Source organism: Gossypium raimondii, chromosome 3, assembly GCF_025698545.1.
Source record: "Gossypium raimondii isolate GPD5lz chromosome 3, ASM2569854v1, whole genome shotgun sequence".
NCBI classification, from domain to species: Eukaryota; Viridiplantae; Streptophyta; class Magnoliopsida; order Malvales; family Malvaceae; genus Gossypium; species Gossypium raimondii.
The window spans coordinates 19,893,835-19,920,542 of record NC_068567.1 but is presented as its reverse complement, the minus strand read 5'-3'; the positions used below and the strand labels follow the sequence as shown (position 1 = coordinate 19,920,542).

Sequence of the window (26,708 nt, the reverse complement as noted above, 5' to 3'; positions counted from 1 at the left end):
TTATATCGATGAGGCGCGAAACAAATATTATACTTCGAACATACTGATGAGGCACTGAGTGTCAGATATTTTGGTGTAGTTGTTGGATAATCTGTATATCCATCTTAAGTCTATGTCCGATTAATAGGGATAATGAACATATATTTTGTTTATTGACATTTGATATGATATGGTAATTGTGAATAATGTATCCTATATATATTAATGTTAAAGATGTTATGTGAAGTACCATGTGGTTTGATTTTTATGAACCTTGAGGGTCGATCCAATTGTAAAATGAATAAGTGGATTAAAGATAGAAATGAGAAAATAAAATGGATTTTATGATATGCTATGATATATATGAAATTTGGATATGATGATAAAAGGGATTATATGTTCATGTATGAAACATCAAATGAAATATGGTATGAGGCTATGCACATGAGACATGAAATGCAAGCTTGATTTACTTAATAGTTGGATCATATATTGATTGTATTTGATATCTTATTTCTATTTGATTATTTATTTAAATCATGTTAGCACCATTGAGCCTCATTGCTCAACATACGATTTGTTTATTTTGTGCGCAAGTATTGTATATTTCAAAGTCTCCAAGTGATCAGTAGCATCTAGATTCAACTTTTGACTTAGCAAGTTTGTACAATTTCAATATGTTAATAGCAAGTGACATGTACCTATGTTGAGTTGGTCTTTAGTTTTGAGTTGTCATTTTGATACTTATGTTTGGAAATGTTATACTTAAATATGACCATATAAGTGTTAATTTAATGATATAATGATATGCTTTCTTATCCAAGTTATGTGATGCTATGATTTTAATTTGAAAAGTTACTTGTATGCCAAGTAAATTATTGTGATGCTAGACTTTAGAACGAATAGGTATGTACTTGAGATCATGCACTTATAAGGGATTCATATGTTGAGAATGATGAATTGACATTTGAATTAACGCCTAAAATGCTATGTGATGAGTTTTTAGGTCACTTTGACCATTTGGTATTAGTGCTTGATAGTGTCGTGGCATCAAGCCTCTGTTCTTGTAGTCGCGACTCTCCCCTGCTGAGATCGCGACATTGAGCCTCATGTCCTCAAGGTCACGATGTTTCTTTGTTGAATTCGTGACGTCAAATTCTTGTTTTCAAGGTTGCAACTTACCTCAATTGAAGTCGCAACATCATGCTTCCACCCTTAGTGTCACGACATTCATCCTTCGATGTCGTGACTTAACCCTTATATTGGTAAATGTTACATTTTAGTCCTTCATTTGTTACCGATGTTTTATAAGAGCTCTCATAAGTTCACTGATAACTCGGATTTGAATAAATAATGTGTTTTTATTAAGATTAGAAACTTGATTACTTGTATGACTTGTTTATTTGATATTAAAATGCAATCAAAGTTGCTTCAGCAAGGAATGTGGCATCTCACATCTCAGATCTGACAAACTGGTTGGGTGTAGGGTGTTACATAGTCTATTAATAAATGTAAATAAAAAAAGCTATCGCTTCGTTCCCTTTTCCTACTACTACGTAAATAAAAAAAGCTATCGCTTCGTTCCCTTTTCCTACTACTTGATTTTCTCTACTACTCCAATGGATTTTTCGCGAGTATTTTATTTGCATGATTTTTTAAATTTATTCCAAAATAAGTTTTATATATATATGATTTTATATGTGCATTATTATATTTAGAAATATATGTAAAACAATTTTGAAATAATTAAAATTAAAATTTAAAAATAATATAAAATTATCAATTAAATTCTATTGTTAATATTTAATCTAAATATTTGTTAAGAATAAAGTTTATTATAAAAATTAAAGACATGATAAGGGTAATTTCATAAATTATCATTACATTCCTAGGAAGATGCTTAGTGAGCCAAATGTGATAATATAATTTTTCCGGTGTTTTATGAGATGTCTCTTTTATTTATTTCAAAATTTTAAAACATCAATTCACCTCCTCTTGATATATTTCGAGGTTAACAAGTTTTTAATTATCACATGTTTATTGTTTTGTGGTGTGTGCAAAAATTCTTTTAATTTTTTTTGCCATGTACTAATTTATAAATTTGTCATAGTGTTTATAGGAGAAAAGAATATGCATTTAGTGTTTCTTTCTAATTATGATTAGTTTTTGTTATTATAAATTTTCTGATTTTTATTTGAAAATTTTAATTAAGTTTGAAGAAATTCTAAAAATATTATCAGTAAAAATATTGCAAATAGGTTTCCACTTTCTACTAATTGTTTTGAAAAACTACTCTTTATTTCAATTTTTTTAATTAAATAAAATCCTAATTAGAATCTAATAGCATATTTGGTTCATATGAATGGTAATTGTAATACCCAATTTTAGCCCGGGCTCACATATGGAAACATAATTTTTGAGGATATGCAATCTTATATATGATATGCAATCGTAGATATGATATGCAATCTTAGATATGATATGCAATCTTAGATATGATGTATAATCTTTGATATGATATGCAATCTTAGAAGATATGATTTTGTAATCTTAGAGATACCCTTTAATCTCAGCCGTTGATGTAATTGATCTGTACTGTTGGATTTGGGGAGGCTCAACTATAAATAGAGGCCTCTCCCTTCATTGTAAAAGGGGGAAAAAAAAAGGAGGAAGAGGAATAAAAAAGAGAACGATTGGCAGTTTTTTAAAGGTGGCTTACTATTTTTTTTTCTTTCGATTATTTTTTTACTTATTAAAGGGGGAGAAGGTGATACCACTGCAAATTTTATTTATTTATTTTATTTAGCCCCTCCGCCTTTTAATGTTTTTGTAATTAAGTTTTTTTTATTTTTATTTTTCTTAATTTACCCTTTTATTTATTTTTATTTCAATTGGGTCTAAGTTGAACGGCGTCGTTTTAGAGGAGAAGGGAAAATTTCCCTTCCAGCCCCTCTATGTAATTCGCGCGTTCAAATTAATCCTTTTACTTTTATTTATTTGCGGATTTACCCCAATTTTTTTATTGCAATTCAATTTAGTTTTTCTTTTATTTCTTTTCATTTATTTTATTAATTAATAACGTAATCATCTTTTTTATTTTTATTTTTATTTTTTTAAAAATCTATACATGTATATTTTATGCACATTTTTTAAACTTATATTTTCTCACATTTATATATATATGTACGTATATATATTTTTAATGTACTCATTATTTAATTGTTTTTATCTATATATATTCCTTTTATATGTACGTGTATATATTTATTTTTAACGAATATTTTTCCTATATTTTTTAAATGAATATTTTCATCTTTATATGTATATATTTATGATTTTTAAAATGATTAAATACTCACTTTTCCTTTTAAAACACACCTTTTTTATTATTTTATATATGTACATATAATTATATTTTCTTTATTTTCATAAGTATATTATGTATTATATATATGTATAAATTCTATAACCTAAAATTTTATTTGTAAATTATATTTATATTTTTAATCTTCATAACTTCCATGTGTATATTATATGTCTTCTAATCTTTATTTATTTTGTTTGCTATCCCATCCATTGTATAATTGTGTTTACATTTAATATTTTGCATGTCATGGATTACCTTTTTTTATTTCGTTTATTCATTTGCTTATATTATTTTTATGTCGATGATGTATTTATTATTATTATTATTATTATTATTATTATTATTATAGCATTTGTATGTATAAAATCACGTTACATAATTTTTACTCAAATTTAAAGATAGAAAATTTTTAAAATTGAGATAATGTTCGTATTTGGGATTTTCAAGGGAATTGAGCCCTAACGTATTGGGTTCCAATTTTCTTCGTTAAATCCGACAATCGAGCATTTCTCTTCAATCAAGAAAATAATAAAAACTCATTATTGGGAATTCAACACGTGTCCTAACGTATTGGATGTGACGCATTGATTTCTCGAAATGAAGATTTTTTTAAAAATCATGAAGGAAATATTCCGAGTTTGAGATTCTAAAGGAATTGTGCCCTAACGTATTGGGTGTGATTTCTTAAATCTTGGATAAGTGGATGTTCTTTTAAAGTAAAGGAAATATTCCGAGTTTGGGATTCTAAAGGGATCGTGCCCTAACGTATTGGGCGTGATTTCTTAAATCTTGGATGAGTGGATGTTCTTTTAAAGTTTTATTGTATAAGTATTCTGACCTAATTTATTTTGGAGGAAATTAGAATGTTGTGTCCTAACGTATTGGGTGTGGCATTTTTGCTTCTCTGAATTGAAAAGGGTCTTAATATGCAACGTTTTAAGTTTTTAAAGATTATATTTTTAAAATTTTCGACCTTAAGACATTAATTAATTAACTAGGTACCAATTTTTGGGCGTAATGAGGGTGCTAATCATTCCTCATGCGTAACCGACTCCCGGACCCGTTTTTCTAAAATTCATAGACCAAAGTCGTTTTTAGGTGACCCAATCACACCTTAATAAAAGATTGGTGGCGACTCCCAATTTTCATTTTTTAAAGTCGACAACCTTAAAATTTTTTATTTTTCAAAAATGGTTTCGACAGTGATGTTATTCAAGCCATATTTGACACGGTCCCTCCATTCAGTAGTTTGGTTGTTAGTAATATCATTCAGACGAATAAGTGATTATAACCTAATTCAATAAAAACGTTGAATAGCCATTCAAGGCATCACCCTCCAAATGACTATTTGGTGCTTCTAGGAATGCAACAAAAAAAAATTCCCGTTTTACCCAACTCAACACATCTTGCAACAACATAACCCGCAAATTAAAAAGAAAAAAATAATAAAAGAAATAGTTAAAAAAAAAAAAGAGAGGATATAAGTGCTTGGATTTAGTTTAGAAAGACAAATCTAAACAAATCTATCAGATTGGCTATATCAAGGCTTGAATTCCTTGTTCACAAGATTTGGTGGAATTGAAATTGATGACCAACAAAGCTTGCGATCTCGCCTCCATCTTTGTTCTTTCTTTTCCTACAAAGTTCGTTTTTCTCCTTAATGATTCATGTTTGTTTGGCCAAAAAATATGATTATGAATTTGAGCATTTTCATAGAGCTTTCATACTTGAAAACTTGAGGAAAAGGAAGATAATAGAAAGAAAAATAACACATCAAAAAATAGAAAATGACGGTGAATTTTGGGCCAACATTCGACCAATTGTGAGCCAGTGACAGTGGGAAGCAATGCCTAATAGTGGCAAGTTGTAGGTTTCTGGAAAATTGTAGAAGGGGACTCGTAAGGTAGAGGTAGAGGGAGAAGAAAATGGGGAAAAAAGGGGGAGAGAAAATCTGTCACAAATAATCATGTTTTAATATAATTTAATACGTCAGTAACTATAAAGTTTGATAAAAATAAATATTTATATAAATAAATAGATTGAAATATGATTAAATTATATATTATTTTATTAAATTATATTTAATAATAATTATGTTAAAATATAATTAAATTATTTATTTTTATTTTATTAAATTATATTTAATAATAATTTTTAAAATTTAATAATAATAGCAATTATCATCTACCTACAAAAAATTATATTAAGGGTATTTTGGTCATTTAAGTCTTTTTCTTTATGTTATTAAAATATTTATTCCATTCAACCAAACACAAAAATACTATTACAACTCTACTCTATTTCATTAAACCAAAGAATTGAATTACAGATCTCTAACTCTATTCCATTATAAATTTATTCAGTAAGTGTTTTAGATGGAGAAATAATTTGGTAAATAATTATTCATATTACTATAGACGATTAATATAATATTTATTGAAAGAATATATTAAAATTTTCAAAACTTTGATTTCTTTGTAGTAATAAATTCTTTTTGGCACTACGCCAGTGGTTGCGGGCGTAATGTATAGGGGGAATTCCAGCAACAACGACCGCTAACGTGCGCCTCTCACTCTCCTCGACAAATTCCATTAACGCCACCGTTTTCACTGCTCGTCGTCCCTCTGGTAGGTCTGTTTTATTTTCCAATCTCTCTATCTCTACCTATTTCTTGAGGTCTTTTTAGTTATTTTGGAAACCCTAGATTTTTGTTATTTCTTTTTCATTCATTCTTTTCGAAATCTTATTTCCTCATTGGGTTACGTGCAGTAGAGGGAGAGTAGGACCTAGGCATTGACGATAGTTTGTGAAAACTCTTTAATCGGAAGAAACTCTATCCATATTTAGCTGTAAATAGAATTTTTGTGAACATTTCAGGATTGGTTGAGGCTTGGAACTTTTGGCTTATGGCTTTAGTTGCTTGTATGAAGGATTCGAAATTATGAACTTTGCGTTTTTGGTTGTGGAGAGATGGAAAGTGATGATGGTTCAAACTTGAAGGCAGGTCCACGATTGCAAATTGATTTGGGAATAATGTGGAGCTAGGGTTAGGAAAGGTTTCATTACAGAATTCCTTTGAAAGTTAGGAACTAGAAAATGGATGGTGGTGGAGGCTCTAAGAAAAGATTAAAGGTCACAGCGGCGGAGGTTGGTGTTGATTCAGATGATGATGAGCCCATTTTGTCTTTGTTGAAGTTAAGGAGGCCTAAGAATCCTAAAAAGGATAAGGCTGGATTGGAAGGCAGTGCCGGGAAGTTCCAGAAGGTTGAAGTTAAGGCAGGTAAAACTGTGGACAAAGATGAGGAGGATTTTGGGGGAATGAATGATACATTGGCCAGCTTCAGAAAGAAGTTAAAGGATCCTAAAAAAGATATTGATCCAGGAGCAATGAGGGTAAGGAGTAATTCTTTGAATAAGTCTGTGGAGGGTGGTGGAATTTTGGATGGGAAATCTGTGTCGAACACTGATGTGAAAGGTCAGGATATTGGTGAAGACAGGTCTGATGTGGCTACTGATAAAGTTGTTGGAAAAAAGCGTACAGGGAAAGTAAGGAGAACCAAGTCAGATTCAAAAACCAAGCCCAGTGAGGTTGATGATGAATCCAGAGCTAAACTTGAGGAAGATCAGAATGAGGGAGGTTTGTCGCCTGGGGAAGGTTTGTATCAGTGTTCTCACAAGGCACAATCTGCTTCAGTAGGGAAATCTTGCCCAATTTTGTGTTTGAAACATAATTGCGAGGCTGCTCATCATGCTTCTGATTCAAAGAATCCTAGCAGAAATTGTGGTGATAGTTCTCATTCAGTTTCTAGTTCAAGCTTCTCGCATTCATCCTCCAAAGAATGCAACACAGCTGAGAATCAAGGATTTGACCACAGTTTGTATCAACAAGAAAGCATTTTGGAACCAGGTGACTTAACTGTTGAAAAGGATCCTACAGAGCATCCATGTAGGTCATCTAAAGTTTGTGACAAGGATTGTCATTCCAACATTGAGCTCAGGGACAATTTCTCAGCAATTGACCTGAGGAGTAAACCAGGAACTGAAAGTTCACAACAAAATAAACTTAATCTGTCGCTGTCTGTTGTTGATTCACTGAAGATGGAAGAAACTTGCACTGACGTTCCAAATTCTTGCGCTGAGGAATACTCTTTAGAAACTTCCATTCATCCCAATGAACTTGTTGCCTCCATTCAGAGGTGCAACTCTGCTCTGCATCAACCTTCTGAAGATGCAAGCCATGGTGCTTGTGGTCCCACCCATGATACTGTTTTCATCAGCAAAAAGGCCAATGTTGACTCTCCCATTTCAACACCTGATGAAAATGAAAGTTGCCATGAAGATGCAGTCTCTCTCCCTAGTTCTGAACTAAAAAACAGCAAGTCATCAGCTTTCCAGCGAGGTGGGCGCAATATTAAAAAGCGTAGACATGGAGATATGGCTTATGAAGGGGATGCTGATTGGGAAAATTTGCTAACTGAGCAAGGTTTTTTTGGAAATCAACAATTTGCAGACAGTGATCATTCCTTTAGAGCAAGAGAGAAGTTTGATGAGGCAGCAGTATCATCTGGACTGAAAGCTTGTGCTGTGGGGCCAGTTGAGAAGATCAAATTTAAGGAGGTGTTGAAGTGTAGAGGTGGTCTACAGGAATACTTGGAATGCAGGTTTGTGAATATGTATATAGTTTTGTTTGCTGTTTATAATTGTTATGAATGTTTATGAGTATTGGTTCCTTTTTATGTTCATATTCTGTTTTTGTTTTAAACGATAAGCTATAGCTGTTAATTACACCGAGACCTTGGGTGCCAGCTTGCCAGGTAGCATCTTTTGTAGTAATTTTTACTTTTATGATCTGTGGTTTGGCATCTAGAATCATTCATAAAATTTAAGGATTTGTACTTAGTCACTTCCTTTAATAGGAGTTGATATGATTTCTAATTTCCAATGTGCTGCCTTCGGATTTTCTATTTTATAATTATGTTTTCTTCAATGGAATTTAATTCCTTGGTGCTGCAGGAATCATATCTTAGGTCTTTGGAGTAAAGATGTTAACCGCATTTTGCCTCTTGTTGACTGCGGTGTTAGTGACACTCCTTCAGAGGGTGAACCATCCCGAGCTTCCCTAATTAGGGAGATATATGCATTTCTTGATCAGGGTGTAAGTGTTTGCTTTGAAATGAGTGAAATTTTATCTATATGTTAGTTGATGGATATCTTTTTTGCTCATATTTTAGTAACTTCGGATTTTATGTTGATAACCTCTCTTTGCAGGGTTACATAAACTTTGGAATTTCTTCAAAGAAAGAGAAGGCTGAGCTTAGTGTTAAGGACAACTACAAACTTCTCGAGGGAAGAAAAAGTGATGGTAATTCTGTTGCCTCTGTTGCTGATTCAGAGGATGGAGTTGCCTTTATCCTTGGTCAGGTCAAGAATTCTAAAGCTTCTATGGATGCAAAGACTGGTCTTAGAGTTGTTGATGAAAACCAGGCATCTGAAGCGACAATAGCAATAGCTGAAGTATTGGTTGATTCAATCACACCAGAATTACCTTATAAATGCCAGCAAAATGGCAGCTTTAGTGCAAAATTGAACACTGGATTGATTAGTTCGCAGGTTTCTAGTAGTGATCTATCTTGTGATGCAACTGATGTTGGAGTAGCCCCTGTAGTAACTCCAGAAGAAAGGAATGACTCACAGTATGTTCAATCTGCAACTTATGATAAACCTGACGGGAATCATCAGCTGCTGAATGATTCAGAGGTCAGAAAGAACATCATAGTTATTGGAGCTGGTCCTGCTGGATTGACTGCTGCACGCCACTTGAAACGTCAGGGATTTTCTGTAGTTGTACTTGAGGCTAGGGATAGGATAGGAGGTCGTGTTTATACTGATTGCTCCTCTCTTTCAGTACCTGTGGATCTTGGGGCTAGCATTATTACTGGAGTTGAGGCTGATGTGTCAACTAATAGAAGACCAGATCCATCCTCATTGATTTGTGCACAGTTGGGGCTAGAGTTAACTGTGTTGAATAGTTCCTGTCCTCTTTATGACATTGTATCTGGTCAAAAGGTTCCTGCTGACCTGGATGATGCTCTTGAAGCTGAATACAATAGTCTTCTTGACGATATGGTGTTTCTTGTTGCTCAAAAAGGTAAAAAAGCAATGACAATGTCTCTTGAGGATGGTTTAGAATATGCCCTAAAAAGGCATCGGATGGAAGAAATAGGAGCAGATATTGAAGAAACAGAATCACATTCTTCAGTGGATGCTTTCTATGACTCAAAAGCAAGCAATATCTTTGGATTTCCTCGAAAAAAATGTTCCGAAGAGGAGATTTTGAGTCCTCTTGAGAGAAGGGTCATGAATTGGCACTATGCTCACTTGGAGTATGGCTGTGCTGCTTCGCTTAAGGAAGTTTCTCTTCCCAACTGGAATCAGGATGATGTTTATGGCGGCTTTGGAGGAGCCCATTGTATGATTAAAGGGGGTTACAGTACGGTGGTTGAGTCTCTTGGAGAAGGGCTTCTGATCCACTTGAACCACGTAGTCACAAATATTTCATACAGCCCAAAGGGCCCGGGGGTTGATAATAGTCATCATAGGCAGGTCAAAGTTTCCACATCAAATGGCAGTGAGTTTTCAGGAGATGCTGTGCTTATCACTGTGCCACTTGGTTGCTTGAAAGCAGGAGCCATAAAGTTTTCTCCTCCGTTGCCCCAATGGAAACATTCTTCCATACAGCAGCTTGGTTTTGGAGTACTTAATAAAGTCGTCTTGGAATTCCCAGAAGTTTTTTGGGATGATACTGTGGATTACTTTGGAGTGACTGCTGAGGAAACAGATAGTAGAGGCCATTGTTTTATGTTTTGGAATGTCCGAAAAACTGTTGGGGCTCCTGTTCTTATCGCCTTAGTGGCTGGTAAGGCAGCTATTGATGGTCAAAATATGAGCGCATCAGATCATGTAAACCATGCTGTAATTATTCTCCGTAAACTTTTTGGAGAGGCTTCAGTTCCTGATCCTGTTGCCTCAGTTGTTACTGATTGGGGAAGGGATCCTTTTAGTTATGGCGCTTACTCCTATGTTGCCATAGGAGCATCTGGAGAAGACTATGATATGTTGGCCAGGCCTGTTGAGAACTGCTTGTTTTTTGCTGGAGAAGCTACCTGCAAGGAGCATCCTGACACAGTTGGTGGTGCAATGTTGAGTGGGCTTCGGGAGGCTGTGCGATTAATTGACATATTTACCACTGGAAATGATTATACAGCCGAAGTAGAGGCAATGGAGGCTGCCCAGAGACATTCCGAATCAGGAAGGGATGAAGTTAGGGACATAATTAAGAGACTTGAAGCAGTTGAACTTTCTAATGTCTTGTACAAAAACTCTTTGGATCGTGCTCGGATTTTAAGCAGGGAAGCTTTACTGCGGGACATGTTCTTTAATGTGAAAACCACTGCAGGACGATTGCATCTAGCCAAGAAGTTGTTAGGTCTCCCGGTTGAATCCTTGAAATCCTTTGCTGGGACAAAGGAAGGGCTTAGCACACTCAACTCATGGATGCTGGTATTATTACTTTTCACTATTTATTATCCGTCCTTGATTCCTAATATGGCTTTGTTCTACTAATGCATGTATTTAATGGCATTAAATAATGACTGATATTTATTGTGTTCACATTGAAATTTATAGGACTCAATGGGGAAAGATGGGACGCAACTGTTGCGCCATTGTGTTCGTCTTCTTGTGCTTGTTTCAACTGATCTACTTGCAGTTCGTTCATCAGGTACTTGTTTATATTGTGCTATGTAAGTATTTTTTCATAATGTACTTGCCTGGTATGTGTGAAGTTTTTGTTTGTACATTAATTTTATGATGGCTTTTCCATTTAGTAGTATATGAAGACAAAAGTAGCTACAATGACATTATATTATTAACTTCTTTTAGGCATAGGGAAAACTGTGAAGGAAAAAATTTGTGTGCATACAAGTCGTGATATACGTGCTATAGCAAGCCAGCTGGTTAATGTTTGGCTTGAAGTCTTCCGTAAGGCAAAAGCTTCTTCAAAGAGAAAATCCCTTAAAGATCCAGCTTCAGGAAAGCCACCTCTGCACTCACAGCATGGTGCTTTTGAGAGTAAAGAAAGCTTGCAGGATCCATTTTCTGCTGGAAAGCAGTATCCTTTAAACATAAAGGAGAATGGCAAATCACTTGATATTGAGGTGGAAGCTGTCAACCAAGGAATGTCAGAGGAAGAGCAGGCTGCCTTTGCTGCTGAAGCAGCTGCCCGAGCTGCAGCAAAAGCAGCTGCAGAGGTATGTCTTTCTTTTACCCTTTCAACAATGGCATATTAATATTGATGCATTGTCCTTGAACAGCTGTTACTTGGATGCCACTTGCAGACGTCTTTTCTGTGCTTTTGGATGTTTGGCTTTATCTTGTTTCCTTTAAACACCAAAAGATTTATAGAGCTTATACCCTGTTTTGGTGTTAACTCTTTCAGCATCAGCCTTCTCGACAATCCTTAAGGCTTTCTATTGTGAAAGAATTGAATGAATGCCTCTTTTTTACTTTCTATCAAGTTGATTGACTGGTCGAATTTGGGATAACTTATGATAGTATTTGACATTAATTTAAAAATGCAAAGAGTTGCCTAACATTGCAGTAATCAAATTAGTCATGTACATTTTTTTTTTCATCTTCAATAAAAAAATATTTCCTTTCTTTTCTGCTGTGATCATGGACTTGTGTTCAAAAAGAGATTAACTATTGTACTTCGCAGGCACTTGCATCCACAGAAGCTAACTGCAACAAATTACTGCAGCTTCCTAAGATTCCTTCTTTTCACAAATTTGCCAGAAGGGAGCAATACGCACAAATGGATGAAGGGAAATGGCCTGGTGGTGTTTTTGGAAGACAAGATTGTATATCAGAAATAGACTCTAGGAACTGCAGAGTCAGGGACTGGTCTGTTGATTTCTCTGCTGCTTGTGTTAACCTTGACAATTCCGGAATGTCAGTAGATAACCTGTCTCAGAGGAGCCACTTGAAACTCAGAGAACACTCTGGAGAAAGTTTGGCTGTGGATAGCAGTATCTTCATGAAAGCATGGGTTGATACTGCTGGTAATGGGGGGATCAAGGATTATCATGCCATTGAGAGATGGCAGTCTCAAGCAGCTGCTGCTGATCCAGATTTCTTCCATCCTACAAATTTCAAGGATGAGGAAGATTCAAATACTAGTTCAAGGCAACCAACCTGGAAGAATGATGGGCGAGCTAATGAGAGCTCCGTCTCCCAAGTTTCTGTAAACAAGGAGCGATTTGAAAATCATCCCCATGGAGCTGATCGTATTAAACAGGCTGTCGTTGATTATGTTGCATCATTGCTAATGCCCCTTTATAAGGCAAGAAAAATTGATAAGGAGGGATACAAATCGATAATGAAAAAAACTGCAACAAAGGTTTTTCTTTTCTTTCACTCATTAGCTCTCAATTTTTTTGTTGCCTCTATTTCCAGTCTGGTCTTAGGTTTTTGATCTTGTACCAGGTAATGGAGCAGGCAACAGATGCAGAGAAAAACATGGCTGTTTTTGAATTTCTTGATTTCAAGCGCAAAAACAAGGTATGCATATGCATTTTAAATGTCCTGTATTAGCTTATATTATTTACCCTGGCTACCTATAGACCTGTTGGTTTTTTTTCTTCCTTTTTTCATCCCCAATTTTAAATATTCTCTGACACAAACTACCAGCTTTGTAATTGCTGTTGAGATGTTAAAGCCAGGGATTTATTGCTTTTGTTATGCTTCATTTGTACATTAACTTTTATTTATGATTCTTATTATTATAGTTTTCTTCTTCACAATCATTTTAACAGACTTTCATTGCTAAACTGATTAGTTCTTGCTTTCCCTTTTACTATGAACAGGACAACTGCTTCTTTTATTAGATAGCTAACCTTGATGCTTCATTCTTACAGATGTGTTATATTCCTTTGTGAAAATGGATACTTAATGGTATTATATGATTTGTTTTTGTAACTAAACTTAATTTGGATGCTTTTAACATGCAGATTCGTCCCTTTGTAGACAAATTGATTGAGAGGCACATGGCAATGAAGCCAACCATGAAACTATGATGTTGTTAAGGATTGACTAGTTATGCTTTATTGGTTGCTTCTCTGCAAGATGTATAAATGCCTCTCCCTGCTTGAGTTCACTGCCTTAAATTATGGTGATGCTGGAAAGAGTTATACAATCTACAGTTCATGATCCAGGTGTCCATAGAACAGAAAAACCATGGTTCTGTGTTTTGCAGTCTTGATTGACTCTCAAAGAGGAAAGCAAAAGTTGCTCAAATTGAAGCCTTATTGCATATTTGATCAGAACTGGTACCGGAATATGGTAGAAGCTTTTTGGATGCTGAATTAGTTTCTTTATTATAAATGAGATCAGTGAAAGTATTGTGGCTATGCATCTCTTGGGAAACTGATTGGCATTGAAGATGGCATCAAGATCGTTGTATTATTGGCACAAAGGCAATACTTTAAAGGGTGGTGGTTAAGATCCAAAATTTTATTCTTGGATTCCCACAGATTAGACATTACTTGTCTTTTCTTTTTCCTTTTTATTTTGATGTGTACAGCTTAGAATTCTTTTAGTGATGACAAGCATACAGAGATCATCTATCTGGAAATACTTCAACGTTATCCTGATTTTTTAACTGAGCATCAATTGCTAACTTCAATTTCTTTCTTCAATTCATTGTTGAAGCAATGATGTTTACATGCGTGAAATAAATCCAAGGGGCAATAACTACATTTTTTGTAGTGGGGACGGGTTGAACTGCATGCAATCAGTACACAGGAAATATTGTTTTCATCATTCCATGATAAAAGCCTTTGAGCTATTTCCTATATGACATTTACATTGAAATTATTAGATGAGTTGCTTGCCCGCTGGTATTGGTTTAGATGGTATTGAAGTTGTAGAACACATATTAATATTGTATATCACATCTGCTGGGTAAGTTAGAGGAATGCACTATGGAATACTAGGTGGCCATTTCATTTTATATACTTCTTTATGCTGAATGTCAATGGAATATATTTGTCATTTCTCGGTTACTAGTTCATTGCTAACACCTCATTTTGGAATTCCAGATTTGTAAAATGTTGCGGCTGGCCAGTGGCCGATGCGAGGTATGAGCTCTTTTGCCTCTTAAACCTGCTAAATTCTTAGTGGAAACTATTGTGCGACCGCAGGTTGGGTTATATTATTGCAAAACTCAAATTAATATAGCTGGACCTCAAATATATTTGTGCGTGTGTGTGTTTTTAAACATTGACTTCATAAGCAATAGAACAAACTAGATGCAACTGCTTTAGCATGATGGTTTTGGTCCCCATCAAACATTAAGGTAGAGATCTTCACTGGTACTCTATGGAACTTTGGTTGCTTCTGAAGATTTATCCCCTTATCTCCAGGTTAATGGAGCTATGGTAGGTTTGTGCTGTGATCTTGCATTTTGCTTACAGTTGACACCTGAATGATTTTAGGGTCATTCAGTTACAAATTAATCTGTTTACCTGAAAATTTGCTTTGCCTTATATACATATACATTGTACAAAGGAGGCGACAGCCTACAGATGGGGAAGTGATACAGATTTGAAGGCCAAATGAGTTGAAGGTTTCTTTTTAATGATGATTATCTGAATTTGGGTTAAAGTTTTTTATCATTTGTTGTTTGTATAAAACTTAATGCTTGTGAAAGTTCACCCATAAGGAAGAGGGGATGTTTGAAGCCATATTTGGGAAGTGTTGGGTGTCTTCGTTATTTTCAGGGGGAAATGTGTTGCTCACATGGAGGTTAAGCTTCGAGAAATGCCTTATGCTAAAAATTGGATAAAAGATTGCTCTTTTCTCTCCTTAAAAAATAAATCCATATATCCATAAACGTTCCCTAACTTTTAAATAAGAGAAGAAATGTGTTTTAATGCATTTGAGTTTTCTTTTCCGATTTTACTTTTAGTATTTAATAAATGGCTTGTACTTTTCTTGTTGTTTTAAGTTAATAAATTCAATGAAAAAAAAAAAGGCTGAATCATCATGTATTCGTGACCTGTTTGTCTGGCTGGGCCAACAAACTGTCAGTTCAACTTTTTTATTTAATGCGAATATGAAAAGAACAAAAAATGCCACCTATGTTTTTTACTTTAGGGAGCAATTAATAAGAAATGAAGGGTTTGTGATGTAAATGAAAATTCTACTTTAAATTCAGTGATTTGCAATGTAAATTACCCAAGGATGTAACTATTGAATATGATTCTCCTTCATTACTTAGTAATTTATAATTTTCAATCGATATTTGGTTTGGATAATGTTTGATTAGCAATAAAATTATTTATTTTAAATTACTTAGAATATTATCTATATAATGTTAGATTATTGTGTTTGATTCAAGTGTTTTGAATGCAAGATTTTGTTATTTAGTCTATACAATAAAATATAATCTTGAAAATATTGTTTACTAAATCATCCTTCCTATTTTTTTCTAGTGTTCAGATAGTAAGCTAACAAATTTTAGGTTTTACTTATGTGTAAAATTTGATTAATATCAACTGTATCAATTGATTTCACATGTAGGTGGGTGATACAATTTTTTCCATTTATTTTGGATTTGTTGAATAATAGATTGTTATATGTTGATTGTTGAAGGATTTTTATTGTTTAATGTATAGAATAATATTTTTTTCTTGTTTATTTTGAATTCATTTAGACTTTATTTGATTGAGTAGAAAGAAAATTAAAAGATGAAAAATTGAAGGATAGAAAAATAGAAAGATGAGAAACATAAAGTTTCTTTCTATAGGTGTGCTTGGTAGGGAAGATGAAAAAATAGAAAGAAATGGTAGAGTTGAAAAATGAAAGGAAATAATGTAGAGCACTTGAAAAATGCATAATTTTGAGCTAACGCATACATTTCTCTTTCATTTTCTTTCCTCTCATCATTCTAATTTGGAAGTATTGATTTTTTTTTTACATTAGGATGAAAAATGATAATTTCTCTTATTTTCTTTCCTCTCACTTTTCTTCTTTACCAAGCATAAATTTATTTTCTTTCTCTCAACCAAATAGGCCCTTACGTTTTGCTTGATAGAGTGGGAGGAAAATTAGAAGGATGAAAAATTGAAAAAATATAAAACTAGAAGGATGAAAAACATTATTTTTCTTTCCATGGGTGTGTTTGGTAGGAGAGATGAAAAAAATGGTTGTTCTTGTCATCCATTGCTTGGTAGAAGTGAAAATTGTAAGGAAAGAAAATAAAACATTTGAAAAATATATAATTTTGAATTGACAAACACATATCTCTCATTTTCTTCTCTCATCATTCCAATTTGACAAGATTGATTTTTATATATTAAGATAAAATGATTACTTCTATTCTTTTCTTTCATTTTTTTTCAACCAAACACACTCAAAATTTATTTTCTTTTCACTTTTGCTTTCCTTTCTCTTATCCGTCCACTTTTCCACCCAAATAAGCATACTCTTAGTAATGAATTGTATTTGTGAATTTTATTAAAGATGATTTCTATATATTTGAAGAATATTTTATATTTGAAATTTATTTAATCTCATTTTTCTATATTTGTAAATAACTTTCTACGCATATCAAATTTTTGAAAAAGTAGTGATAAATTTTAAAGGGTACACCAAAACAGATTAGTACTAATAGAAAAAGATATGTTTAGTACAATACTGACTACCTCAATTTCAATGCAAAAAAAATGCAATCTCCTATCATGCCATCCTTTTCTATATTTTAACTAGAAGTGTTCATGAGTTGGCTTGGTCAAGTTCGAGTCAAGTCCATGTATGGTATTAATATCATATTATAGTTGTCTAGGTTAACCCGACCTAAAAAAAAAAAATCTCAAATTTTGCTCAAGCTTGTCATATTTATAAATGGTTAACTCAAGTCTGTTTAGAACTGCTCATATTATATTTTAATTTATTTTAAAAATATATCATGTTTGAAATATTTATAGGAAAATTATTTGATACATTTAGTGTCTGCTTGGTTGGATGAAAAAGAAAAAGGATGGGAGGAGGGAGTGGAAAAGTGAAAAGAAAAAAAAATTAAGTGTGCTTGGTAGAGAAGAAAAGTGAGAAGAAAGAAAATATAAGAGATTGTCATTTTCCATCCAGATGTATAAAAGCCAATTTTTTCCAAATTGGAATGACGAGAGAAGTGAAAATAAGAGAGACGTGCATGTTAATTCAAAATTATACATTTTTCAGATGTTTTATTTTTATTTTTTTATTTTTCAACTCTACTTGTGGAAATATTTTTTTTCCAATTTTCTATTTTCCTATTAAACCAGTCCAAGGATTTGAGTAGAGTAGGCTCGACCCAACTTGGGCTAGACTTGGATAGATATTTTAGCATGTCAAGTTGAGCAACCCAATTTAAATAAAAAAATACTTTTTTTTATATTTTATTAATGTTTGAATAGTAAAACGGGTTTTTGGATTAGGCTGGCTTAAAAAATAGGCTTGGGCATGAAATCTTTTTGGGGATCAGCCCTACTCAACCTATATATACCTCTATTTTCCTACTTAGCACAATTATGGAAATAAAAAAAAATAATTTCCATCTTTCTACTTTTTTTATCCTTTCAAGTTTTCATATTTTCAATTTTTTCTACCCTATTGAGCAAAGCTTTAATAGAGTTTTTAGACTCTATAAGTTGAATTCAAAGAATGACATACATCTTATTTAGGACGAAGTAAAAGAATTAAAAAAGTTTAAGTATTAAAATAGAACTTGTGACAATATTTGAAGCTTATATGTGGAGTTAAAATATTTCATTTATAATGTATCAAATATTAACTCATATTTATATATATATACACGTATACATACATTTCTTTTATTATTATATTATACATATTTCTTTTATTAAAAATTAAATATAAGCAATGTTTTTTAACATTTACATTATATTATAACATTTTTTAATTTTTATAATATAAATTACATGCTAGGTAAAAAAAATGTATGTATTATAAATTAAAAAACAAGTTGGGGTCCTATGGCTTAAATTAAAAAATTTGGGGATGCTCTTGAAACGTGGGATGTTATAGGGTCCATAACAAGTGTAATCACGTCACGTGATATGAGGTTGCGGTAGCCGTTTCATTTGTCCCCGGGAAATCGCTGCGCGCTTTTGAAAAAGTCGGGCAATAATAGCCTCTCGACTTTCATGATTAAAACAAGCGAAGACCTCCAAATTCGTTCTCACTTTTCTCAATGGAAATATCATTACTTTCATCAACACAGAAATACGCTGCCTCAGCTCTCTTCGCTGTGGCTCTTCACCATTCTCAGCTTCATCAAACACGCCCAACCACTCGTCTCCTTTCTCTTGAAGAAGAGCCTATTGGTGAAGGGGCTAGCAACAGCAGCACCATTTCCGTCTCTGATTTCCCCCACCTTTGGATCCATGACAACTCCGGTTTACTTTTGCCTGTCTTCAGGTTTACTTTACATGTTTAACATTAGTCCCCTCCTTTCGCTTTCTCTATCTAATTTATTTCCAACAATTTTTCTACGGATTAGGTTTATGGAAGTGGAGGATCAAGCTTGGGAGGGGCTCAAAGAAACTGCCGGAGTATCTACTCAAGCAAGGCATCACGTTGGATCAGTATGCCCCCACCCCCTTTTAATCTTCATATCCAAATATTCGGATTATGGAACATTTTGATTCTTTTTTTTTTGTTTTATTGAGAACGGTTTTGATTTTGGCACAGTTCATGACCTTACTGTCAGAGACAAATGATGAGGTTTCTTCAGGAATCCGAGAAAAGGAACTTGCTTTACTTAAGGCTGTGGATGCTACAATGCTTAGCATGGAAAGCTCTCTCGTTCTTTCTGAGGATAGCGATAAGAGTTGTGACTATGAAACTCATTGCCGCCAGAGGTGCGCTTATCCAGACACAACTACAGCTACGGATCCTAATGGAAGAATCCCAAGGACTACTCCCAATATATCCAATAATGAAGATGTGGATGGATCAGGATTTAGATTTTTCGAGAAACCAATTGAAGAGGGAAAATTGCTTTCAGAGGAGAGGAAATTAACGGTTCTTTATGAGCTTCTTTCATCTTGTGTAGCCGATTATGTGACTGATGGCGGATCAAAGGGCTATGATGCTCGGCACCGAGTGGCTCTTCGTTTGCTAGCTACTTGGCTCAATGTCAAATGGACAAAAATGGTTTGTGTGCTTAAACTACTCATTATTTGATGCAAAAACCCTTTTGCTTTGTAGGTATGAATTGTTAATGGAATTTGGTTTTTAACAATACAAATCCTGTTAGCAGTAATTTACTACATTTGACCCTTTCTATCATTTTTAAGGAAATTCCATTTTCTAGGAGGCTATGGAGATAATTGTTGCTTGCAATCTCATTGTTCGGCTGAAGAACGAAGATGCAGAGCAATTTGGAAAGAGTAAGAACGATAAATGGAAACAGGCAGGCATTATTGGTGCTTCTGCTTTAACAGGAGGATCCTTGGTGGCCCTTACTGGTGGTATGGAATCCCTCAGTTTGTACATACAGATATATTTTTTCCTCAAGGATCCAACCCCCCCGCCCCCATTTTTTAGGGCATAAGCGAAGTTATAAAGTCACCATTGAATAATTTCATAATAGGTGATGTGGTTAGGTGAGAAAACAGTAGTAAAAGAAGAAATTAGGGCTGAACAATTTAGTAAGAACTAAGAAGGAAGATGGAACTTTAGAGAACTTAGGGTTCCTCTGGGTTTCTTTACTAAATTCAAAGATGATGATGATAATAATAATAATAATAATAATAATAATAATAATAATAATAATAATAATAATAATAAAAGTCCTGCTGCTGTAAAGCTGTTACAGGATATAGACTTTCTTGCAAGCAAAGTTTCTATACTTTCTTGCAAATAAAGTTTTATTAATAATCTTAAACTTAATTCTCAACTAATAACAATCCTAGCTGTCCAAAAAAAAATCTAATACTTTGAATGAAATAAAATAAAATACATCTTAAGATCCTGCGTCAATAGGCCTAGCTGCCCCAGTTGTTGGACACGGATTAGGTGCCCTTGCTGCTACATTAGGCAGCATTGTTCCTGCAGTTGGAGTAGGTGGATTTGCTTTAGCCGCTAGTGCTACAGGACCAATTTCCGGTTCAGTTGCTGTTGCTGCATCATTTGGAGGTATTGATTGGAGGGGCGTTCTACCTGATCTTTTGTTTAAGTTTGGTGCTATTCCTTCAGAATTTTATAGAGCTATCTGGTACTCGTAGTTATAACCGAACCATATAATGCTGGATATTAGGTGATCTATAAGCACTTTTTTTATACTCAACCCTTCAACGATACTGAGCAGTATAATTGTAAAACAAAATGTTGTTAGTCTCCTGACTGAATTGTCAATAAACCAAGCTTATATATATATCATAGGAAACTTAGCTTAACACGATAAAGCTGAGTGAATAGCTAAAAACTTTTACGGGCTAAAACCATAGGGAACTTAACAATTAAAGGCTGTAAAATACAACCTGTTTGCTGCTAAAGTACAGACTTAGTTGTGATGATTGTTATCTAACTTACACTCCTTATTCGTTTTAACTGAAGTAGTGTACTCTCTAGATCCACTAACTTATCCTCTATGCATCCCAGCTGCTGGAGCTGGTCTTGCAGGAAGTAGAACGGTTATAAGAATTGAAGACCTTGATGAATTCGAATTCATACAAACTGGGTTATATCATAACCAAGGCGTGAGTTTTCATTAATTTATTTAAATCTTTAGCTTTGTAGTTGGCTTGAGTAGGCTACATTATGAATTACTAATTATTGGTTCTTCAATGATGTCTGTTTTCTTACTGGCTTATTTCATGAATTTACTTACCGGTTTTAAATAACTGCAATTTTTCAGCGGCTAGCAGTTGGAATCTTGATTTCTGGAATTGCATTTGAAGAAGAAGATTTCTTAAGGCCTTGGGAAAATTATAATGATAACTTGGAGAGGTAAGATGTTAAACAAGACTGACTCTTGCTTTTCTGCTTTTTGTGTTTAACTTCCTTTCCTTCTATTCTCATGCTTCAACGTTCAGCCTGTTTCGAGTTTCTTTGTAATCTAAAACCAACAACTTATTCGGTTTTCAAACTTTCTGCGTCTTGGTGGTGCAATCCAGTTGGTTTTTGAACTTAACTGGTATTGCTGTTGATCTCTCTGAGATGAAAAAGTTCCATCCTTAAGGGCAATGGAAATGGGTTCCGTTAAGTTCATGGAATTTCAAATTAGTTCCATATTAGATGTAAATTGTAATTTGTTTTTTATTGATCCTTGTTCTGCCTGCCATGTGATGTAGGCTTCAATTTTCTTGAAGCTACTCCCCCCTTTCTTGATAGTTAATTAGTCATTATTATTGTTCCAAATATGCAGGTATGTGCTAAAGTGGGAGTCTAAGAATCTGATTGCATTGAACGCTGGGATAATGGAGTGGATTACTTCGAGTACTACTTCAACACTAGCCATCAAATTTAGCTAACTGGCAAAATATATTGATTGAAAACTAGCGGTATTTTGCAGAAGTTGCATCAAACTTATTGCAAGGAGGAGCCATGCTGACTGTATTAAGTACATTACTAGCAGAAGAACCTCTGCCAGCAGCTTTGCTTGCTGCATCTGATCTTATCGACAGTGCATGGGCAATTGCTGTTGACAGGTTATATTTACTTTATTGGAAATGATAACCTTAGATGTATAATTAAGTTGAATAATTCTAGAAACTGTTCTACATTTTTTTAGACGTAGATACCGCGTGGCGTGCACCTTCTGCACTTTTTGTCAACAACATTTTGACCAACATCTTAGTTCCCTTAGTCTTTAGATAATGCCACTGGTTTCTCTCCTATTTCTCCCTTGGGCATTCTTGGACACTTTTTGCATCATAGTTGTCCATTCCTTGACACTTTGCGAATATTGACTCAGATCTGATAAAGCTGGAAAGCTGCTAGCTGAATTGTTAATAAGTGGATTGCAGGGACACAGGTAGCCACATACGATCAAAGCGAAAATCTGATCTTTTTGCACCATGAAAGTAGTTGAGTAATCACCTTGGTTTATATATATTCTTGTTTCAGACCCGTGACACTCGTCGGTTTCTCATTGGGTGCCAGAGTAATCTTGAAATGTCTCCAGTGTCTGGCTGAAACACAAGGAGATAATGGTGAGATCACAAACCACAATCTGTTTCATCATTTTTAAAATGTCAGGTTGACCGTTTTTTTCTTCAACCATATTTTTGCAGCTGGACTTGTTGAAAGAGTTGTTCTTCTTGGAGCTCCCATTCCAATAAAAGATGAAAAATGGGAAGATGCCAGGAAGGTATTCTTGATTGCTTTCAGGCTGTAATGTTATTTGCACATATTTTTTATGGAAACCATGAAGTATCTGTCCATCTATTGCTGGTTTGCAGATGGTGGCAGGAAGATTTGTCAATGTTTACCATACCAATGATTGGACACTTGGAATCATTTTTCGTGCCAGGCAAGTGATTGGTCTATTCTTAATGATAACTTATACTCTGCAATAGTCAGTGTTATACCCCTACTCTGATTGGGACACTAGGCAACATTAGAACTGACCGGAGAGACACCGCAAGCGGCCCTGCATTCTGTACCGTCCGGATGGTCACTCACCGACTGACTACCCATGTGCCTTGTACCCCAATGGGAGGGACCATCCATCCTTTACCACCCAGTGGGACCTTCTGTTAAGCCATCAGATATTAATGGATACCCTCTCCTCAAGGGGAACCACTCGGGAATCACGACTTTCCTATAAAGACCCTAAGGTATCAACATTGTAGGGGGACTCGTCTCCTCTCCCAAAAACCCTAAGTCATCACCCTTCTCTACCTGAGTCCCTCTACTTTTTTAGCTCTCAACTCTAGAGTGGGTGAATCGGCCTTTCTCGACATCGCCCCCTCTCCTCCTCCACCTCTGTTGATACCGTGTGTCAACAATCAGTGAAAGAGGATTTCTTCCACGGATGATCACCCACCCTAATATTTAAAACCTATGTTACTCCGACACTAATATGATATGGTTATATTTGATTTATTTTATTTTATTTCATGTATTTGGAGTAATCTAGGAGTGTCAAATCCTTATGTCCATAGCTGCATATGAGATAATATTGGTATCGAACACGGATACTTGAAAAAATAACAAGGCCGAAGCACATAATTCAAAGCTGAATCTACTACTAGTCAGGCTTCGGAACCCTGTATCCTCCATTATTTTTATTTTTACTTTGTCAATTTTCCTGTCAGCAGCGTACTTTCCACGGGATTGGCCGGAATTCAACCTGTTCAACTTCGAGGGATTGAAAATGTAAGTAGTGAGTTCTTGCTAGTTCCTTTTCAATTTGGATGGTATAAAGAAAATGAAATTTCAATCAAATTTGCAGGTTGATGCAACTGAATATGTGGAGGGACACTCTTCTTATCTTTGGATGACAAAGGAAATCTTGAGACAGCTTGATGTAGACAACTATAATGCTATTTTTAGGACTACCCAGCAGGCTAAACCCCTGCAAGACCAAACCAAACAAACAAACATAGTTTTCATATAAACAAAGAACAAAAAGGAAATCTTGACTGTTTATATAGAATTTAATAATATATATATAATATAATTAAACGCTTCGCTTCAATTGTTGTCTTGAGGTTTTTATCTAAAAGGATATGCCATTTGCTAAATTCCAATCTCCAATTGAAGGTGAAAAAACCATTACAAGGTAAAAGCAACACTGATAACTTTTCATTGATATTCATTTAGTTACAAAAGTAGTAGTATTGACCGGTGTCTGTTGAGTTGAGTGGCAAAGAGCTCGATACCCTTTAAGTAAGTTTTTGGGCTTGAGTCTTGTGAACAGAAAAGCATTGTTAGGAGCTTATTCCCTGTTTAGGGGTCAGCTTGATTTCGAATTTAGTTGAGAGCCATCGTGACTACCAAACATAGGAAGATATGTTATGAAAGAGGCCTAAATCTCTTGGAGGCAGTGGAGGGAGGGGTGATCTCTGGAACCGTAAAAGAATCATCCGTCCATCTCCTGTTAGCTTTGATGCCTATAGTTTCCTTGAACCACCCAGTTTGCCCTCCTATTTGTGAAGAATTATGGGGAGTACACAAGGAAGATGGTGAGTGCTGTGGAACCCAAAGCCCTGAACTTTCTGGTGAGAAAGTAGTCGTATTCCTCTCAAGAACAGCGTCGACAAACGGCAACAGACCATCATCACTCTGACAAATTCAGACCCAAAACCAAACAATTATTCAGATCCCAAAGAAAATCATATTTGTATACAGTGCCATGAGCTTCTTAGAATAGATGAGTGATGGATTGAAAGCCAACCTTAGAGAAACCGGAATCAAGGAAATCTTCGACGTGCCACCCTGGAAGCATCTCTATCAAGTAGTCAGATATGCTGCTCACTGAAGCACATGTTTCACTTGGTAAGAGGTTATTATCTCCACTGTTCTTGTTAATGACTGCTGCTGTTGCTGTTGTAGTCATAGCCGCTGAAGATGGATTGAAACTCGCTGGAGAAACAGAGAAGGGATCGTTGACCAATGTTTGAGAATTGAATTGAGGAAGGGAATCACCATCGTAGAGAGCCGAGGTAGCAGAGAGCTTAACCCCTGTAAGAAGAAACCTGTCATGCTTCTGGGTATATTGGTTTGCTGAGTGAATTGGAACATCACAATCTTTACATAGAATTGCCCTGTCTTGTACACAAAACACGAATCCTCGTTTCTCCTATAAAAAGACCCTACATCAGAATCAATCAACCACAAACACCATCGTCCACACAATTCTACACACAAAAAGATACCTGACAGATGTCACAGAGAGGGACTTGTTTAGAAGAGGAAGGATGGAGAAGGGAAAAACGTTGGTGTTTTGAAGCAAGCTTGTTGGCATGGTGGACGCGGTGATCACAGGCGCCGCAGAGGGCGGCTTCGTCAGCGGTGCAGCACACGGAGGCGGCCTCTTTCTCACACACGTCACACTGAATCTTCATCTGTTTCTCGATCTTCAGCTCCAATTCCTGAAAGAGAGGAATATCAATCAAAGTAGATTGCAAGAATAAGCTACAGTGTCAATGCTGTAAGGATGGCACCTTGCTTTATTTTATATATATATATATAGTCTAGTCTTACGTTACAATGACAATCTTAGAAAGTTGAAAATACGACCAATTTGAGTGCAAAGTATTTGATAAAGGTTTTAAAAAGATTTATATTAATATTTTGGAAAGGGGATAAGATGATAAAAGATTCAAATTCTGAGCAATGATGTAAAAAAGCAGCACCATTTTTATCACTCTGACTTGATGATAGGGAGGGATGCCTGTTGGAACATCTCATTCTAACATTAAATTAAAACAAATTTATTTTATTTTATTTTATTTTGGATATCTAAGCATTTTAGTTCGATTCAGTCTGTGCCCATCTCCATTTTATTTTTCATAATTACATATAAAAATAAAATATAATCGTTTAATTAACAATTTTAATGGAATATGATTCTTGAAGATTGAAAGTATAAGGATTATAAGAATTTATTCTCAATTTTTATTTTTATTTTATTTCCAACCGTGGGTTTTAAGTTGCTAGTAAAGTTTAATTTTGAGGGGACAATGATCCAACTAAAAGACTCAGTTTTAATTTGATAATGCAATGGTAGCTGCCTATTAATAAATCATTCTATGATTTGTATGCTTGTTCCTTTTTTCCTTTCTTTTATTCTTTCGCAAATGACTTGTATGGTTGTTAGTTGTTTCTTGAAATTAATTATTTTTTGGTAATTTTTTTATATTATTTTTATGTGCATTTGTTTGTTCGTTATTATCATGTTATCTTTAAGATTCGAACATATGTTCTCTTCTTGAAAATGTCAAGTGACTTGACACTTAGATAGCGTTCGCCTCTTTTTCATGTTATGATTCTAATAGAATGTGATTCCTGAGAATGCAATTGTTAGAAAAGTTACTTTACAATGTCTGCTATACATGAGAAGGTATTGATTAAAATACGAGAAAAGTTGCACTATCATATTTGATTTATTAAGTACTTTCCTAGGAATGTAATGATAATTTACTTAATTTACTCTTATTAAATAAAATATAATATTCATGTATTTAATTTTATAATAAAATTTATTCTTAACAAATATTTGAATTAAACATTTAATTGATAATTTTACATTAATTTTCAAAACCCCAATGTAACATAATTTACTTAGGAT

General features: G+C 34.5%; 3 protein-coding genes across 5 annotated transcripts; 2 read left to right on the top strand and 1 right to left on the bottom strand.

Annotated features, from left to right (window-relative positions):
- Positions 1 to 5,810: 5,810 nt before the first annotated feature.
- Positions 5,811 to 14,100, top strand: LOC105793817 (lysine-specific histone demethylase 1 homolog 3-like). The gene is given in 9 exon segments (XM_052628184.1): positions 5,811 to 5,977; positions 6,224 to 8,007; positions 8,360 to 8,501; positions 8,615 to 10,906; positions 11,033 to 11,126; positions 11,288 to 11,655; positions 12,123 to 12,803; positions 12,890 to 12,964; positions 13,414 to 14,100. Coding segments are annotated over 8 exon segments (5,409 nt in total). The 5' UTR covers positions 5,811 to 5,977; positions 6,224 to 6,316; the 3' UTR covers positions 13,480 to 14,100.
- Positions 14,101 to 18,541: 4,441 nt separating this feature from the next.
- Positions 18,542 to 24,113, top strand: LOC105793815 (uncharacterized). Of its 3 annotated transcripts, none has more exons than XM_012622660.2 (15): positions 18,542 to 18,883; positions 18,966 to 19,050; positions 19,157 to 19,621; positions 19,782 to 19,938; positions 20,453 to 20,605; positions 21,071 to 21,168; positions 21,327 to 21,418; positions 21,837 to 21,907; positions 21,984 to 22,119; positions 22,386 to 22,445; positions 22,538 to 22,623; positions 22,705 to 22,777; positions 22,873 to 22,943; positions 23,734 to 23,791; positions 23,868 to 24,113. In XM_012622660.2, exons 1-15 carry the CDS (start codon positions 18,657 to 18,659, stop codon positions 23,914 to 23,916), a joined length of 1,881 nt encoding a protein of 626 aa, XP_012478114.1. In that variant the 5' UTR covers positions 18,542 to 18,656; the 3' UTR covers positions 23,917 to 24,113. The 3 variants fall into 3 exon arrangements, with proteins under 3 accessions (XP_012478114.1, XP_012478113.1, XP_012478115.1); XM_012622659.2 differs by having other exon boundaries at positions 18,544 to 18,883; positions 22,705 to 22,781; XM_012622661.2 differs by lacking the exon at positions 20,453 to 20,605 and having other exon boundaries at positions 18,546 to 18,883; positions 22,705 to 22,781.
- An 85-nt stretch (positions 24,114 to 24,198) lies between these two features.
- On the bottom strand, positions 24,199 to 25,690 carry LOC105793816 (B-box zinc finger protein 21). Its single transcript, XM_012622663.2, has 3 exons — positions 25,294 to 25,690; positions 24,813 to 25,217; positions 24,199 to 24,700 (listed from the first exon to the last, which is right to left on the bottom strand). Exons 1-3 carry the CDS (start codon positions 25,480 to 25,482, stop codon positions 24,431 to 24,433), a joined length of 864 nt encoding a protein of 287 aa, XP_012478117.1. The 5' UTR covers positions 25,483 to 25,690; the 3' UTR covers positions 24,199 to 24,430.
- Between the last annotated feature and the right edge of the window lie 1,018 nt (positions 25,691 to 26,708).